Here is a 19,044-nt window from a genome sequence, read left to right as displayed (position 1 = left end):
CGGATGTTCCAGAGTAGGAATAACCCTCCATATATACTGTAAACACAAATGATCTACAATCAATTGTGCTTGTTAGCTCAGTAAATAGCCAACCCTTATCTTAACTATACAGGCAAATACCAAGTCATTATGAGTCTGCATAATAACAAATTCTGGCAAAAAGAAATATTTAAACATTTCCTTTTGCACAAAGAATGCAAATAAGGAAGAATGACTGAGAAATTCATATCGTGATGAAATTCCATCAATGATTAAAATCTCACAAAAGATACTCTATATTATATGTGATAAGACTAATTACATGAAAAAACTCAAGACTATATAAAACATTCTATTCTGGGTTGGACACAATTCATACCTGCATGAGACCAATAAGGATGCAGGCATTTGGAAGGCACTATGTGGTGGTAAGGCCTCTGTATTCCGAGGATTCCTTTGCAGAGCAGCATGAGAGGATCAACAGGAGTCACAAAACTCTACAGGACCATCTGAAAAACTATTTCATGTAAGAATTATTGACTAAAATCAAATAGCATGGCTCAGTAAGAATCTTCATTGTTATAGTCATTACTCAATGTAAGTCAATCTTTCATTCTATTAGAGGATATATTTCCTTCTACAGTGTCAAGAAATATAAATTTATTATTGTAGATCTTATTAAGCTTATGTCTTATGCATTAATTCAGAGTGCACTAAAATTGCATTCATTGGATGCATTAAAATGAGAAAATGCCTAATTATCCATGGAAAGAAATTCAACCAATGCATCAAGAAGCTAGTGAATTCTGTTTATATTTCTTACATTGTAGTTGTGATTCAAACCGTGCAAAGAATGTGGCCCTTTCCCTTCTGCCCATCATTGGATGGATGAAGAACTACAAGATCAAAGAATGGCTGTTTGGTGACATAGTTTCTGGCATAAGTACAGGATTAGTGGCAGTGCTACAAGGTAACGCATATTTAGCAATTTAAATTACGGTAAAATAATTCTGGAAAATTTGAATAATTAGGTTTGCTTGTGATGGAAAGATGTCGCTAAATTATTAAATGATTATTTCTTTGTTAATTTCTTTTTATTGGCATATAAAATGAATACAGAAATTTCTAACATGTATACATACAAATATACAATCCAGGTTAATACATAAGAGTTTGATAAGCAGGAGCCAGAAAACACCCATTACATGTTTCATCTGTGCCTGGGAAAAGCTTACTCAATTTAACCTTTGTGAAATAGATTTTATGCAAACCTTTAAATTGAATCAGACATAGTCGGGCACAGGATGATGTAGAATTAACCTTGCCATCAGCATCCTCCCCATCAATCTTGGTCCAGACTACATCCTAGTTCCATCTCCCATTGATTTTTGGACTGAGAGGAAGGTGGCAGTGCATGTGAAAGAATAAAATTGTATAAAATGGACACAGAACCACGTTTCTTTATTAGACACTTTTCATATAAAGAAGATTCAGACAATTCAGCAAAAGAAGGACAATAGGAACGAGCAAAATTACGGACTTGGAAATAACTAAATAAATTAGACTGAGGAATCTGAAACTTTCCAACAAGGTCAGAAAAAGATGCAAAAACTCCAATATATAGATCTGAAAAATGAGCAAGGCATGTTTTTCCACAGAACAAAGCGGAATCAAGTATTGAGGGCACAAAAACATGATTATTACATACAGGGCCATAGAAGATAGAGGGAAGAGGAAATAAGTTTCAAACGTTGTCTGAATTGATTCCATATATTGAGAGAAGAAAGTACAACCAATGCGAGTAGACAGAGGGGCACAATCCAAGGCAAAAAGTGAAGATGAAGAACAATACTGTGCCTCTACCCTACACCAGTCTGTATCAGGAAAATTATACCAACTATGAATTTTGCTAATGTTAGCTGCCCAGTAATAAACCACAAAATTAGGTAGAGCTAGACCCCTTTTTTTTTCACAACTGGAGTCGAAAGTACAAATCCAGAGCATGCAGAGTGACTTGTCAGGCTTCCATAGCAACCAATTGGCCCGGTTGCTAGGGTGAGTAGTGTGTAAGTTGTTCATGGATGCTATGAACTTTGAAAATTTGTCCTCACATTTGCAACAAGAGTAAAGGTGGTGTATCCATGAAGTAAAATTTGGGGCAAAACCGAATCCTTCCAATATAGTAAATAAATAATTCCATTCCACCCAGTGGAGAAAGAATAATATTTAAAATGCACCGAATATTGGATGATAATTGCCGTCCCCTAATAAAAAACATTCTGGTCTTCAGAGACTATTTCGTGTAGACAAGGATCCAGAGAGCACGCCACAACCTTAGTTAGCAATTTAACATCTGAATTTAACAATCTTACCGGCCTCCAACTGCCACATTCCTCTGGATTCTTGTCCTGCTTAAGTATACGCAAAATAGAAGCCCGTGTAAGAGTTTGGGGGAAGAGAACCATTTTTTAAGGAATCGTTATACATATCTAACAATAAGGTTACCAGTTGTTCAGCAAACCTTTAGTGGAATTCAGTTGGATAGCCATCTGGACCTATTGCCTTACCACTTTGCATCTGCTGAAGACCATTTGATATCTCATCTAAACTCAGAGGTTTATTTAGGTCATCTACTGCATCTGTGTCAATATGTGGTAGGTCTAAACTATTAAGAAAATTATCCATAACAGAATCATCTTTAGGTGAGTCTGATATATGAAGTTCAGAGTAAAAAATTAAAACAAAACATAATTTATGTCAGAAGGATTTGTGATTAAGGTACACTGTAAAATTCTTAAAATTCATGGTGTAAAAAACTTAAATAAAGATGCAACTGCATGAATTTTGGACATGCCGTCATAGCTCAGCAAGCATATAGACAACTGTCTAAATATCACTCATTTTTAACCTTCATTCAAACTTAAACTAAATGAAAAGCAAACTTCTAAGACTAAAAAATAGATAATTAGAGAGACCTTTTGTGGTTTTGAAACATTAACACATATTCTTTTTTGTGATTATTTTGTATCAGGACTTGCTTTTGCCTTGTTGGCCTCCTTACCACCTGGATATGGACTGTATACTGCATTTTTTCCTGCGATAGTCTACTTCTTTTTGGGCACCTCCCGACACATCTCAGTAGGTGTGTGCAATTTCATGCAATACATTTACAGTGTATACACTCACTGAGCACTTCATTGGGAACACTATATGGTCCTAATAATGTGCCCAATGTGGTCTTCTGCTGTTGCCGCCCATCCACCTCAAGATTTGACGTGGTTTGCATTCTGAGATGCTATTCTGCTCACTTCAATTGTACAGAGTGGTTATCTGAGTTACTGTAGCCTTTCTGTCAGCTAGAACCAGTCTGGCCATTTTCCATTGACCTCTCATCAACAAGGCATTTTCATCTGCAGAACTGCTGCTCACTGAATATTTTTTGTTTTTGTCACCATTCTGAGTAAACTCTAGACTGTTGTGTGAAAATCCCAGGAGATCAACAGTTACAGAAATACTCAAACCAGCCCATCTGGCACCAACAATCATGCCAGTCTAAATCTAAACAGTCTAAATTACTGAGATCACATTTTCCCCATTCTGATTGTTGATGTGAACTGAAGCTCCTGACCTGTATCTGCGTGATTTTATGCATTGAACTGCTGCCACATGATTGGTGCATTAATAAGTAAGTGTACATGTGTTCCTAAGAAAGTGCTCTGTGACTGCACGTGTAGACATCCAAACAGATGGCTTATTAATTAGACATTCTAATTACGTGAAGGACATGAGTAAAATGGCTGTTCATTCTTATTGGATGGTGGGCTTTTTTAGGGGCTTTTCCAATTCTCAGTCTTATGGTGGGTGCTGTTGTCACACGGCTGGTGCCTGATGAAGGACCTGCAGTAAACATTACTGGATTTGAGGGGTTGAGCATTGAAGAGCAAAGAGTTCTAGTTGCTTCCACTGTTACTTTTCTCATGGGGGTGTTTCAGGTACATCACAGATTTTTTCATAAGAGCCAATTCAAATAACAGGTTTTTCATTATTAACTTTAACATGAACATTCTTCCATGGAACACATTTTGTGTTGTTGTCCCATTTAGCATGTGTAATCTCTTCTCTTCATTCAGCTCATAATGGGGCTACTACAGGTGGGCTTCATTGTCATGTACCTGTCTGATACTCTGGTGTCGGGATTCACCACTGCAGCTGCTGTTCAAATCCTGGTTTCCCAGCTAAGATTTGTGTTGGGACTGGACTTTCCTGGTATAAATGGCCCACTTGCCATTATATATGTGAGTAAAAATGAAATCCTGGATGCAACTTAATGCACCAGCAATATAAGAATTAGTATTTTATAGTTCTATATGACTTGTTGGTCGATATATCAAACATTTGGTCTTTGATTTCAGACCTTGGTGGAAGTTTTCACTCGAATCACTAACACAAACGTGGCAGATCTAGTGACATCTATTGTGATTATGGCAGTGGTGCTTATTGTGAAAGAGATCAATGGTAGATTTAAGTCGAAACTACCTGTGCCAATACCTATAGAGGTCATCATGGTGGGTAGAATTATTTAGTAAACACATGAAAACATTAAGACAAAATATATTTTCTAAATCAAACCTCACCACTTACATGTACATCTACCTATCAGACAGTTATTGCTTGCGGAGTCTCTTTTGGATTCAATTTCGAAAAGAGATTTGGAGTGGTAGTTATTGGGGAGATGGTGAACAGGTAAGAAATCTAGAATATTGACGGACGCCTTAAAATGTATTTTTGAGTAGATACAGATATATAGTGCCAGTCGAAAGACTTGACATCTCTTCTTTGATCTTAGGTATGAATCTCCTGTTGCTCCAAATCTGGACGTCATTGAGCACAGTGCAGTGGATGCTTTCTCTTTGGCCATCGTAGGATTTGCTGTGGCTTTCTCAGTAGCTAAAGTCTACTCTGTCAAACATGACTACACAATCGACGGAAACCAGGTCAGTCCAAATCAGGGACTAAAAACCGAAAACAAACAATTTTTTTTGAAGAACATCTCCAAAGTCCCTTTTAATCGTTCAATGTTGGTTAATTTCATTCTGCTATTTTTTTTTTTTCATGAAACCAAAGTCTAAAAATGGTTTATTACAATCATTGTTCAGAATTACACCATTTCCTGTTGCCCAAGAAATTAGGCTTCTCTCTTTATCAGTTGAACATGATAAGCATGTGCTTTGATTCTGAAGGAAACTGCTGCATCACACATTGCTTTGCCTTAATGCGCATTGTGGATGTAGCCTTCTGTGACATACTGAAGACATTTTAGACAATTATATATAATTGCTAAGTATACAGTACATGCCTGATAATCCAGATACAAGGAAAATACTGAGGTAAAAACTAAATTTCAAAGTTGTTTCCAATGCTTCACTGAATTATTGTTAGTTATGATGCACTGATACAGATTTGATAATTCCAGGTTCGGACCGATAAGCAGATCTGTAATTAAAACAATAATTTAATAATTATTACATTTAAAATAAAAGAATTCAACCCACATAAAATAGACGTTTAGTCCGAACACGCCCAATCAGTGTGTGCATGCATGCAGGAGAGAGAGATTTTAGTTATTAATTGATTTTAGATGGCCAGATTTTTGGGGGATATATTTAATATTAAGAATACATTTATTGAAAAGATATTATTTGTTATTGTCTGCTGTATACTTTCTATGCTGATAATTCCCCCACATGGGGAAAAAAATTTAATAGCTTATTATCACTTATTTTGGTTGAGGCAAGTCCCTCTTTTTCTTTTTTGGTCCAAAGCAATGCAAATTCTGGGGTAACACCTCAAGTATAATTTTGGAAAATGGACACACTTTTAATGGACTTATCTGCATGTAATAGGAGCTCATTGCGTTTGGGGTGAGCAACATTTTTGGGGCATCTTTTCGTTCATTTGCTGCCAGCACAGCCCTTTCGAGGACTTCCATACAGGAGAGCACAGGAGGGAAGACGCAGGTAAACTATCATGTCATTCCTTCTGTTCACTCCATTTAACATAATATAGGAATCATGGAATTTTCTAATTTTGCACATAATGCCTGAACAAAACAAAAAAAGGCTTAAATAATACTTTTGTACACTTAATGGATCGGTAGTTGTTAATATTACCATTACATTCTTAAACTTTCTAACCATTTATAAAGACATTACTATATCACTCAGTTCTACATCTTCTTTAGAAACTACTCAATGATGATAAAAATAACTTGTTTATAACATCTGTAGATAGCTGGTATTCTGTCTGCCATGATGGTATTGATTGTCACTGTAGCAGTAGGATTCCTGCTTCAGCCATTGCCCAGGGTGAGAATTTAGCTGTTAATACACATAATACAAACAGCATAAAGTAATGTATGCTGTTTATCTCATTGTAGTGATGCAGGAGTCGATCTACAAAATATGCACAATTAATAACCATTTTTCTTTTCTATTCAGTCTGTTCTGGGTGCTCTGGTGATTGTTAATCTGAAAGGCATGCTGATGCAGGTCAAAGAGCTGCCGTTCTTATGGAAGAATGATCGGCCTGATTTTGTGAGTTTCTGTTTTCAGTAACTCTGACTTCAACATTTGACTTTCAGCACCTGCTTCAACATTTTTTTTTTAAAGCTAGATGTTCCAAACAACCAAATCAGAAGCTAATCTAAATAAAAGCACATCTAGGTCAGTATTTTAAGCCAATATCTTTCCTTTTGCTTTCAGGTTACCTGGGTGGTTACCTTTGTGGCTACTATTATCCTGGGTCTGGATCTGGGGTTGGCTGTGGGCATTGCAGTCGAATTGTTCACTGTGGTCTACAGGGCTCAATTGTGAGTGGATTAATTTATGATACCTTTAAATAAAAACTAAATCTAATTGTTTGTTCAGACCATAGTGGTCTTGCGTTAAAAAATCTAGAAACAGCTCAATGAATGGAACAGAATGCAGATGTCTTTAGACGCGTTTTTAAAAGCTACAATTCTTTTAATGTGACACAATACAAAATTCGGCAATCACATGCAAGAGGCTCAAAAAAACAGCGAGATGGTCAAGACATGCATCTAGCACATGAAAACATGTTCACAGCCCCTGCAAATTGTTTTTCTATATAAACATGTGTAGGGACGGATGTCTTGACTGTTGCGCCGTTTCTTGCTTTTTTCAATGACTCTTGCGGGAGTGCCACGTTTTAAGACACTGTGTAGGACTGACCAACCCGTAGTACGAACCCTAACATGGACAAACTATTGTTTTGTATGTTGTAGCCCACGATGCTTCCTCCTGGCAAACATCACAGGAACTGACATCTACAGGGATCGCAAAGACTACCTCTCTGTAAGTACTCCTCTCTTTTTCCCATTCTCTTGATTCCTCTATCTTTTACACATACTGAAGAATGTTGTTTTTAATGTTAGATATATGAACCTGATGGAGTTAAAATATTCAAAATCCCCTCACCTATCTTCTTTGGTAACATTGACTTCTTCAGAGATAACCTGGTGAAAGCAGTAAGTTTTTCTTCTTTTTATCCACATCAAAAGTGTCTCCTTACAATCAGGATCTGTGTAGACAAAGAAGTGTGTTGTATATATGGAGTAAATCTTTGTTTTTCTTTAGGTGAGTTTTAGTCCCCTAAGAGTTTTGAAGAAAAGGAACAAAGCCCTGCGAAAGATCAGAAAAATGTTGGGTAATGGAGAACTGGTTGTGTCTGATGTACGTCCATTCCATTTAATTCTATTCTATTATAAATTATACTGCAGACAGGGCTAAAGCTTGTCTTAGTCTGTTCAAATCTAAGTTATTTATCTACATATGTTTGAATTCATTGTATCTTTCTAAAAGTATCTTTAAGAAGCACAGTCTAGTTGAAGTTCATTCAAAAGCTACTGCATAATATGGGATTCCTCCGGTCATTATATTTACATCCTTTCCTAATCTAGAGAGGCCTTCAGATAAGACATCAACCATCTGCTGAAAATTCAGAAGATGAAAGCAACTTAGAAGGTCTGGATCAGCCCACAGATTTCTCTGACCTTCCAATCCAGGTGAACTGGAACGCAGAGCTCCCTGCCAACATCTGTGTCCCTCCTGTGAACATTCACAGTTTGGTCCTGGACTTCTCTGCAGTCTCATTCCTTGATATATCTGCACTCAATGGCCTTAAAACGGTAAAATATCTTAATATGAGGTACAGTATATTGTATTGGATCTGGTTTCTAGGTCTAATTATTTTAACCCTTGGTCATGTTTTTTATACAGACCCTGAAAGAGTTTATACGAATTGAGGTGGACGTCTATATCGTTTCCTGCGATGGTAAAACAACCTCCTTTAATTTTCTTAATTACCAACCATTTTATCCCAAATACTCTTCATTAAATGAATATTATGGGTTCATCACAAATTAAGCTCAATCAACAACATTTGTGGCATAATGTTGATTACCACAAAAATTTATTTTGACTCGTCCCTCCTTTTCTTTAAAAAAAGCAAAAATGGAGGTTACAGTGAGGCACTTACAATGGAAGTGAATGTGGCCAATTTTTGGAGGGTTTAAAAAGCAGAAATGTGAAACTGATAATTTTATAAAAGCTCTTATATTAATATGTCATTATGGCAACAATTTTGTAATAATTGGCTATAACTTTACACAGAAAAGGATTTTTCACACCAAAATCGTGTTAACACGCTTATTGTTTACATCGTGTGACTAAACTTTTGAAACAGCGAGTAGTTTAACTTTCACAGATTGGCTCCATTCACTTCCATTGTAAGTGCATCACACTGTAACCAAGATATTTGCTTTTATTTATTTTTTTAAAGCTTAACTTGAACCCGGAATATTCCTTTACGTGAGCTCCACACTCTTTACAGTGTACATCATGGAGAAGCTTCATCGATGTAAATTTTTTGATGAAGAGATTAAGACATCCATCTTTTATCCCTCACTGCATGATGCCATGTTGCACATTCTGCAGATGCATCCAAATTATCAACATGCAGAAAAGGTACATTCGACATTTTACTTTTCTTGATGCATATTTGATGAAAAGCTGAAATTACTTCATAGAGTTTCTAAAGTAAATATTTTTACAACAACCATTAACAAGCTCCTGTCTTCGTTATTTGTAATCCATACTGATTTATTTGTGTTTATCTCTGTGCAGTTTACAAGAAGCATTCCAAGAGTCAGCATAACGCTGTGAAGAAGAGTAAATTATGATTTGAAAACCCAAATGAAATACTTTACAGATACCTCTTTAAATCATGCAGGAAATGTTGACAGCTGTATGGACAAAGATCACAGCACATGATATATCTGAAGCTGACCAATGGGCACAGGCTGTTTAGAATTATATACACTACTGCAGCTTAGAATGGAACACATTCAGTGTGACCATGGTTACTGGTCATTTTGTTGTCTGACAGCAAAGTCTAGCAAGTCAGTCTACTGGCTGCCAAATGTTTTTGAAACATGGTTTGAGACACAATTAATTAATGAACCAGTTTCTACCTACTCAAACAGGTCTTACTGTTTTCTCCAGTCATCCAGTACCTACTGCATGTTTTCCCTTCTTCTCAGAGTGCAAAGTATACAAACGACCAACCGACCTATCAAAAACTTTGTTAACGCGAGCGGCGCGACCAACGCAAATAAACTACAATCTGTGACAGAGACCGTGCGTTCAGACAAAAGGTGGCGAGAACGTCAAAATTCGCTCTGGCTGCCCTGCCAACAACGCTTCGAAGATTCGTGGACGCTCTGACGTAGTTGAAATAGGCGGCAACGTTTGTTCAGAATGCTTGGATTTGTGAACTGTATTTAAAGGGGCACATCCAGACATATCGACCGGTATCTTTTTGCCGACATTTCACAAGTAGCGTATATCCTCATGAAATATTTTAATATATTATTATATAATATTATATAAACCATATTATCCACTTCATCAACTCACCTGGCACACCAACAATTTCAGACACCTTTGTCCACGCATTTTTTATTTTTATTTTAATATATATATATATATTCCTGTAAGCAAACGGGCATATCGTATATTACGGTGAAACACGTCACGGCAATAATTCTCCTCCATTTTGTCTTCGGAACTATTGTTTGGTGGGAACCAAAGTTTACACTGTTGTGTTCTCTAGACTTCGCTAGAGCGGAGCACTTCTATACTCCAATAAATTGCTACCGAACTGCATCAAAGCTCATTAATGTTGCCCACACTTGAACTTTTCCCTGACGCCCACAGCGCGCGCCGCCGAGAGACGCTGGCTGCCATAGAAAACGAATGGCTTCCGGTCGATTTGACGCTCTCAACGCCTCTCGTCTGAACGCACCAAGAGCGTTCTAATTGTATCGCGTCGCGAGGTTCCGATTCCAGTGAAGTCGACACGATCCCAAAGAAGATTAATATAATTTGTGCTGCAAAGCCTGCTGAGGCCATTATGTTGTTTTATATCTTGTCTGTTACGGCTACATTGCCTGTTTTAGGTTTTTTATGTGAGAAATGTAATAATTCATAAATGTCACCTTGTGGAGAGTTGTAGACAAACCTACACAGGAATTATGTATTAGTTAAAGGTATAGTTCACCAAAAAATGAAAATTCTCTAAATTTCACTGACTTCCTTTCTTCTGCTGAACACACAAAGATTTTTAGAAGAATATCTCCGCTCTGTTTGTCACAATGCAAGTAATGGTGATCAAAACTTTGAAGCTCCGAAAAGGACATAAATGCAGCATGAAAGTAATCCATATGACTCCAGTGATTTAATCCATGTCTTCAGAAGCAATCCAAGCGATTTTAGTTGAGAACTGACCAAAATGTAACTCCTTTTAGACTGTATATCTTGCCAATGCAGTCTCTAAGCACTCTCATGATTATAAGCTTGTTTACATTCCCTAGTCATTGATGCATGTGCAGAGCGATAGAAAGTGTAATAGAGGTTAAAATCATGATCGCCAAGGAAACCGCTGATGTCAAAGTTTATAGTGAAAAAGGAGTTATATTTTGTTCTCTTCTTGCCAAAAACCGATTGGATCGCTTCAGAAGACAGGGATTAATCCACAGAAGTCGTATGGATTACTTTTATTCTGACTTAATCTCCTTTTTGGAGCTTAAAATTTTTGGTCACCATTCACTTGCATTGTATAGAGCTGAGATATTCTTCTAAAAATATTTATTTGTATTTTGCAGTTCTTCGTTTTTGGGTGAACTATTCCCTTAATAGTCACAAAATACATTTGCAATACACCTTTAAAACATTGCTTTCATGTAAATAAGATTTTTGTAATAAATGCATGCTTAAAATATGTCTTTTAATAAACTGGAAAAAAAACTTTCATGTAGCCTGTTATTCATTTTGCAACATAAGTTAAGTGAGGTCTGGTGAGAAAAATATGGAGACACTTGAGCTTATTATTGCAACACACATGTGCCTTGTATTACATGTTTTATAAACATCACTAAACACATCAGAAGCTTTTCCATTATGCATGTTTTTCCACTGACTATTATGATAAAAAAAAAATAAAAAGATTTCAACTTGTATAGAATGAGACAGGCCTACAGTACACTATATTAAAAAGATAATAGCCTGTTGTTTATGAGCCGAAGATCGTTATGATTGAGTTTATTTTAATTTTGGTAAAATACATTGATAAAACAGTCCAGTTTAAATGAGATATACAAGATAAATAAAACAATAAAAGCTTCATTTAATTTGTATATTTAATTATGATTACATTCAAGAAACAACACATTCAACAAAAGCCCCTAAAATGCAGCATGTATGGGCTCGATTATTAAAAAAGTAAATGTTTCAATATCTGACACAAACAAGACTTTACAACATCAAGTCTTGATCCTTACTATATAGATAATAGTTTTCAGACTGTAAAATCACAACTCAAATCCCTGCCAGGCTTTCATTTCCTAATAACTAATTATTCACCTTTTACTGGTAATATGGTCTATAGCGGCCCTGATCAGGGTGATGTTGCCCAGGCATCTGGCCCTGTGGTGGGGGACCCTGCATTCGGGGCGGTGGGGGTCCCCGTGGCGCAGGCCACATTCCTGGACTCAAACCCCCAGGCTGGTTGAATGGTGGACTGAGAGTGCTCTTGTCCTCAGGGAACTGTGGGTTGTAATGGTGGGGTGGGGGGCCATTGACAGAAGGACCTCCATGCTGAGGGGGCGGGCCTGGTGGGGGGTGGTTCATAAATGGGGGCATCTGACCAATGAGGTGTCCAGGAGGTGGAGTAATGGGTGGAGGGACAGATGACAGTGGAGGGGGTGCTTGGTTAAAAACCATATGAGGCGTGTTGGAGCCCTGCCCTGGGTGCGGCATGGGGTGACTAATGGGCGGAGGGGGAGGAGGAGGCCCATAGTGCTGCTGAGGTGGCACCATCATGTGATGCATGTGGGTAACAACAGGCTGCCCTGGATAGTCTCCAGGGTGGTGGTGAGGGGGCGGAGCATTGCCAGGCTGGGGGTGTGGCTCACGTGAAGGACCAGAGCTGGAATCGTCCTGGATTGGAACCGTGATGAGGTTGCTGTGTTTCCGTGTAGTAACCGTTGAGATGCGGAAGGTCTCTTGAGTGAGAGAGCGGGATGGCCCCATGTCTCCCGCATTAGGCGGCTGACCTTGTGGAGGTCGAAGGTCATCATGGGAGCCAGAGGGAGGCTGGCTGTAGGGGTCATGACCACCATGAGATAGGGGAGGAGGGATGAGCACGTGGGGCTTGGGCAGGTGAGGAGGGGGCACTCTGAAGCGCTCAGGCACTTCTGATGCAGGAGGGAGGTGGAGAGGGTCAGAGCGGCTGCTAGACGTCTTGCCTGACCTCAGATGTCTGTGATTTATGTGGGCCTGCAGGTCTCTCTGTGAGAGATAGGTGCGTTTGCAACCTTGAACAATACTGCACATGTAGAGAGAGCCACGATGGCACTGTTCAATGCGCTGGACTTGGTCTGTACAGCTGTACATTTTTAGACTGAAGACGGAAAGAACAGACGAAAAAGCAACATCAGTAAAACATCACAGAAAAGACTCATATTAGAGAACACAATACAAACTAAGGCTGGGTGATGTACTGAATATTCCGATACATTTGCAATGTTTCTGCTGACAATATACAATTTATTGCAATGATTTTAATGCGTTTTTCATTTGGCCATGCCTCATTTTCCTGTGTCACTAAACTATTATAAGTGTTAAGACAGATATTTTAAAAATGTCAAGATTTTGTAAGTTCGATTCATTTCTGTAAATCAGTTCAAACTGTTTCAATAAATCAATTCAAAACTCTGATTTGTTTCTGAATTTGGCATTATCACTCCAAAATGTTCATGGATCAGTTCATTATATTTTACATGTTTCAAAATGTAAAGATGAGTGTAAAGGCTTATCATGGCAGGATGCATCATGGTTCAAAAGGTTTGATGTGGAGTGGTGGTGGTGTAGTCTGGTGGTGTAATCTGGTAATCAGAAGTACACTGGTTCAAACCCCACAGCCACCACCATTGTGTCCTTGAGCAAGGCACTTAACTCCAGGTTGCTCCGGGGGGATTGTCCCTGTAATAAGGGTTCTGTAAGTCGCTTTGTATAAAAGAGTCTGCCAAATGCATAAATGTAAATATCTGTTGTATTGTGAACTATGAATACCCCTGGCTTGTTTTAAAAAATATATATATATAATTTTAAATGTCTGACGCAGTTGTACACTGACGGGTCCTTAACATAAGCCTTCATAATAAATCTCCAACTTATACATATATAATAAAAAAATATTCAGATAATTAAAATGCATTACATTCTTGTGGCAGAAGAGTTATTATTTCATCATTATATATTTAATTATTGTTATATGAGGTGCTTTCTCAGCAAATATTTGTATATGCGATTAATCACGATTAATTAATCGGGACACCATGTAATTAATTCGCTAAAAAATTTTAATCGATTGAAATCCCTAATAATAATGCTATGGTGGAATATATTCCTAATATCATGTCTGATTTCATCAGTAAATTAATATTATTTAACAGTATAAGCATGCTTCAATTAAATATGTATTTTTGAAAATAATATTTAAATGTAATCAGAGACAAAACAATTTTAGAAAATACAATTTTTATGTAAAATATTTGAAATGTTTGTAATCAGTGACAGTGTGTAAGTAGTATATGTAGCTAACATAATTCCGTATTTTCAGTAAGCAGAATTATTAGCTAATATTTCCATTTGGTGTCCCCGTTACCCTGTTCTAGGCAGATTTTTAGTCCTAGTACATCACTGATCGATCATTAAGCACTTTTAAGAACAGTACTTTAAGCAGCATTTTTATGGAAACAAACTGTTTTGCATATGACTATAAAGAATAATAATAAAAACTTTCAATCTTAACTTTTGTTGATTCAGGCTTAGTATGAAGAACCGAACTGTGAGTTCAGTATAGTGAATTGAACCGAATCGTGAGACGAGTGAACCATTACACCCCTACTAAAAATATGTTGGTACATATTCATGTTTATTACATACAAATAAAAATGATTATATCATTCTTGTTTGTGTTAATTTTTTTGATAGCCATTTATAGCAGATATAAATAACAATACATTTCACAATAAGAATTTGAACATTATAAATCAAACAGCTCGTGTTCATTAAGAGAGGAAAATATGCCTTGATTTTTACTTCTTCCATTAAACATTTTGAATCTACCTGGCACAATGGCTGTTAGGTTGAAATGTTGGTTCCTTTGAGATATACACACCAATCAGCCACAACATTAAAACCACCTGCCTAATATTGTGTAGGTCCCCCTCGTGCCACCAAAACAGTGCCAACCCGCATCTCAGCATAGCATTCTGATGATATTCTTCTCACTACAATTTTACAGTGCGGTTAAATGAGACTTTGTCCGTTCGAACCAGTCTGGCCATTCCCTGTGGACCTCTCTCATCAACAAGGCATTTCCATCCACAGAACTACTGCTCGCTGGATGTTTTTTGTTTTTGGCACCATTCAGAGTAAATTCTAGAGACTGTTGTCTCTTAAAATCCCAGGAGCTCAGCAGTTACAGAAATACTCAAACCAGCCCGTCTGGCACCAACAATCATGCCACAGTATAAATCACTGAGATCAATTTTTTTTCCCCATTCTGATGGTTGATGTGAACATTACCTGAAGCTCCTTACCCGTATGATTGTATGCACTGCAGCCACATGATTGGCTGATTAGACAATCGCATGGATGATTTTTGGTGCCAGACATGCAGGTTTTAATATTTGTGTAACTGCTGATCTCCTGGGATTTTCACGCACAACAGTCTTTAGAATTTTCTCCGAATGGTGCCAAAAACAAAAAATATCCGGTGAGTGACAGTTCTGTTAACTGGTTCAGACTGAAAGTCTACGGTAACACATATAACAGCTCAATACAGTTGTGGTGAGAAAAATATAATCTCAGAATGCCATTCAGACCTGCATAATATTAGGCCGGTGGTTTTAATGTTGTGGGTGATCAGTGTGTGTGTGTGTGTGTGTGTGTGTGTGTATATATTTATTATATATCATCACAGGCAAAATGTATGTGTGTATGTATATATATTTATTTTTTTACACCCAGCCCTATATCTGCACAAAGCAAATTTAGCACCAGTATTGTGGTGATCGTAAACTGACGATACAGAAAATCAGTTCAAATACATTAATAAACAAACACAGCTCATTCAACTTACCCTGGACACATTTTATCACCCTTCCTTTCATGATTCAATGCACACTCGTAGCAGAAAACATGTTTGCATGGGATCTGCATAGAAACAGTTTTCATGAAATCACATCAATATGAATTCAGGTACTCAAGGTACCACTTTAATAAAAACAAAATATTTAAAAAAAAAAATTGTGCTTGGTTAAAAGTAACCACGCCACCACGAGGACTTACTAAGTAATGGGAATTAGGCATTCCAAATTGGTAGAAATAAATATTTAATATATTTTTATTCAATATAAATGTAAACAAGTCTCACCATGCGACCATATGTTTTAACTGGCAGTCCACATTTGTCACAGAAATGAACTGGGAGGTCATCTTTTTCGCCAATCAAGTTTAGCTGGAAGAAATAAGACACACAGTGACAGCACTTCATATATTGCCATCTGAGAGTCAGATTTATAGAATAAGGCCTTTACCTTGTAATCCCAGTACAGCTGCTGCGGGAACCGTCGCTGGCTTGCAAATGCATCTCCTGCTTTTAAGCAACTATCAAACCTCTCTTCCTGCTTGTAGTTAAAGCCTTCCAGCAGGAACACAGAACAAAAAAACAATGTTTATTAGCATCTTGATTGCTGATCATATGATTGAGGATTAATCAGAAAAGCATGCATTTTTAAATGAATTAACGCGATACCTTCATCAGCAGAATGGGCTTTGGAAGGTAACCGTCCCGTTGTTCTCTGTGGTCGCAGGGGAGGTTTATTCCTGGCCTGTTTGGGAAGGAGTTTAATTGGGATCCTCCTTCGGACATCAGGACCACCTAACGCCCCTTCCGTGCCCTGCATATCATGGTCTGCATTGATGAAACAAACACATCAACCACATATTGACCTTCAATCAAGAAAAGAGTGTTTTGGCATCAACCTAAAACAAACTATAACAAACACTTTATTTGCAACCTCAAACATTCATTAATCCAGCTGACTAACTCCGTACAAGTTACATCAAACTGACCAATTCATTGACCAGCACAAGCAGCAGCAGGATAAGAGCAAACCCACAACTCACACACATGAGCAGGTAACACTACAACAATCTCACAGAATGCGTGTTTTACCATAAATGTGGTTGTATTTACTTTGTTGATTTTTGTATTATTATTATTTACTTAAACTGAATCAAACGCAGATAGCACAATCAACTCCGCACTGTTTAAACGCAACACTGAAATAGGGGCCATAATCGATTATGTAAGGAAATGTCTTTAACGTGCAACATCAATTATTCAGCTCACATCTATAAGTCAATTTATGCATAAACTAGCACAAATTATTCTGTGCTTATTAATAACGCGTACTGTATAAAATAAACCAGAGAATAATAACTATAAATTTCCCTCCTTACCACTGTGGTCCATAACTCTGTGAAGCAAGCGTACATCGGCGCTTCCGGTTTCCTGCCCTTCAAAACAAAAGTCACGCTTCAAGATCATAAAAGGCAACATAAATAAATCTGCCCCTTTATATAATCTCGCCTTTTACATGCTATCTAATATAGAATATACAAACAATAGAGCATCATGATTATTAAAAAAATCACAATTGACAATTATTTCTCCTATAATATTGGAATAGCAAAGCATTTTAATTAATATAATTTACATTCAAATACTTTTGTGTATTGTCTAATTATTTGTAGCAACTTCACACATCCAAAACCCAGATGTCTTGGCGTTCACTCCACATCTGCTAAACAATTTTAAAAGTTCATATTTACAAACATTCTAAATCATAAACGTCTCAAAGACATCTGCTGAATGTCTGACATCTTAGAGGAAACGTCTTATAGACGTATTGCTGATGAGCAAACAACCTAAAAAATGTGTCTTCCAGATGTAAACACACACACACATAAAACAGAAGTAGGTGTGCTTTCAGGGTTTGAGACGTTGTCTTTGAATTAGATTGTGATGCTTAGATTGAGATGATCTGACCAGATAGCCCAGGTGTGCTATCTGAAGTAGTTAATGTATCCCTGATAGCACCACGTCACCCAGATGTCTAATGGATGTGTGTGTTTACATATGGAAAACATATTTTAGGTAGTTTGCTCATCTGCAGTACATCTATAAGACTTTTCCTCTCAGATGTCATTCAGCAGATGTCTTTGAGGCGTTTCTGATTGAGAATGTTTGTAAATCTGATCTTTTTAAGATGTCTAGCAGATGTTAATTAAAATGTGCTTTCCAGATGAAAAGATCTGACATCTTGGAGATGTACTTGCTCAATCTGTTCCTTTATTATTTTATTGCTGGTTTAAATATCAGTAAATCAAGACTAGTCGCCTAAACGGTCAACTTCACATTTGCCCTCTTAGAAGCATAAAAACAACACTGTTTTTAACTTTTTTAATAAATTATTCACAGTGAGTGAGCGACATACGTACCTGTGATTGGTTACAATGCTCATCCGCTGCAAAAACACGTAAAAAAAATAAATAAAATAGAAAAATGTGATGCAGACATTATTTAATTGACACATTTTACGATCAGTTAAGTTGTGGTATGTTTATGTAATCTCGATTATTTATTAGATTAATTGTGCAGCCCTAACAAGACACGGCACTGCTGGAAAAAAAAGCTAAAACCAACCTAAGATAGGTTTGGGGAATTTAATTTCTAATCCAGTTTACCACCAGCTTGGTTAGGCTAGGTCAGCCTTTCTCAAACTTTTTTCAGTCAGGGCACCTTTCAAAAGTGCATAAAATATCAAGGCACCCCAGTGTAAAATATAAAAACACTGCATAACCCAAATGTAAATGCAAATGTCCTGTTTATTTAGACAGAACAGTAATGAACAGACCATAATACGAACTGTAAATAACAATAATAATAACAACTTTATAGCACCTTTAAAAACACAGGTTTGCAAAGTAATTCACAAAATAATTAATCAGAGACACAAATGCCATAAAACCATAAGAGGTGGACCGCCCAATACAAATCCAGACCAGGAGAACTAAAATGAAGTGCAGGATGCAGTTAAAATAAAATAAAAAGGGGCAGACATGAAAAAATATATATATATATATATATATATATATATATAATACGATAAGAAAAAGATGCATGTTAAAAAATGCACCAGAGATAAGCAGGAATGTTTTTCCATATAGTGCTTGTTTTCATCCGTGCCATGCGCATGCACACACACCCACATACACATACACCCACACACACAAACAATAATCCACAACGAGAGAGGGAGAAAGATCTACATGCGCGCTCACACAAGCCGGG

The 19,044-nt window shown here is 37.2% G+C and overlaps 2 protein-coding genes across 2 annotated transcripts; one reads left to right on the top strand and one right to left on the bottom strand.

Annotated features, from left to right (window-relative positions):
* The first annotated feature begins 377 nt into the window (after positions 1–377).
* LOC127637606 (chloride anion exchanger-like) lies at positions 378–9,291 on the top strand. Its single transcript, XM_052118747.1, has 19 exons — positions 378–498; positions 803–949; positions 3,011–3,121; positions 3,811–3,971; positions 4,110–4,274; positions 4,392–4,544; positions 4,640–4,722; positions 4,826–4,973; positions 5,883–5,996; positions 6,267–6,344; positions 6,477–6,572; positions 6,741–6,847; positions 7,283–7,352; positions 7,433–7,525; positions 7,635–7,730; positions 7,958–8,185; positions 8,277–8,331; positions 8,890–9,023; positions 9,183–9,291. Exons 1-19 carry the CDS (start codon positions 378–380, stop codon positions 9,219–9,221), a joined length of 2,199 nt encoding a protein of 732 aa, XP_051974707.1. The 3' UTR covers positions 9,222–9,291.
* A 2,263-nt stretch (positions 9,292–11,554) lies between these two features.
* On the bottom strand, positions 11,555–17,216 carry LOC127637611 (E3 ubiquitin-protein ligase Hakai-like). The gene is made up of 6 exons (XM_052118754.1): positions 17,151–17,216; positions 16,441–16,599; positions 16,223–16,326; positions 16,060–16,143; positions 15,766–15,839; positions 11,555–13,017 (listed from the first exon to the last, which is right to left on the bottom strand). The coding sequence occupies exons 1-6, from the start codon at positions 17,161–17,163 to the stop codon at positions 11,982–11,984; spliced, it is 1,470 nt and encodes a 489-aa protein (XP_051974714.1). The 5' UTR covers positions 17,164–17,216; the 3' UTR covers positions 11,555–11,981.
* Positions 17,217–19,044: the final 1,828 nt, after the last annotated feature.

Source organism: Xyrauchen texanus, chromosome 45 (assembly GCF_025860055.1).
Source record: "Xyrauchen texanus isolate HMW12.3.18 chromosome 45, RBS_HiC_50CHRs, whole genome shotgun sequence".
Lineage (NCBI taxonomy): Eukaryota > Metazoa > Chordata > Actinopteri > Cypriniformes > Catostomidae > Xyrauchen > Xyrauchen texanus.
The sequence above is the reverse complement of the archived record's forward strand: the minus strand, read 5'-3'. Positions and strand labels throughout refer to the sequence as shown.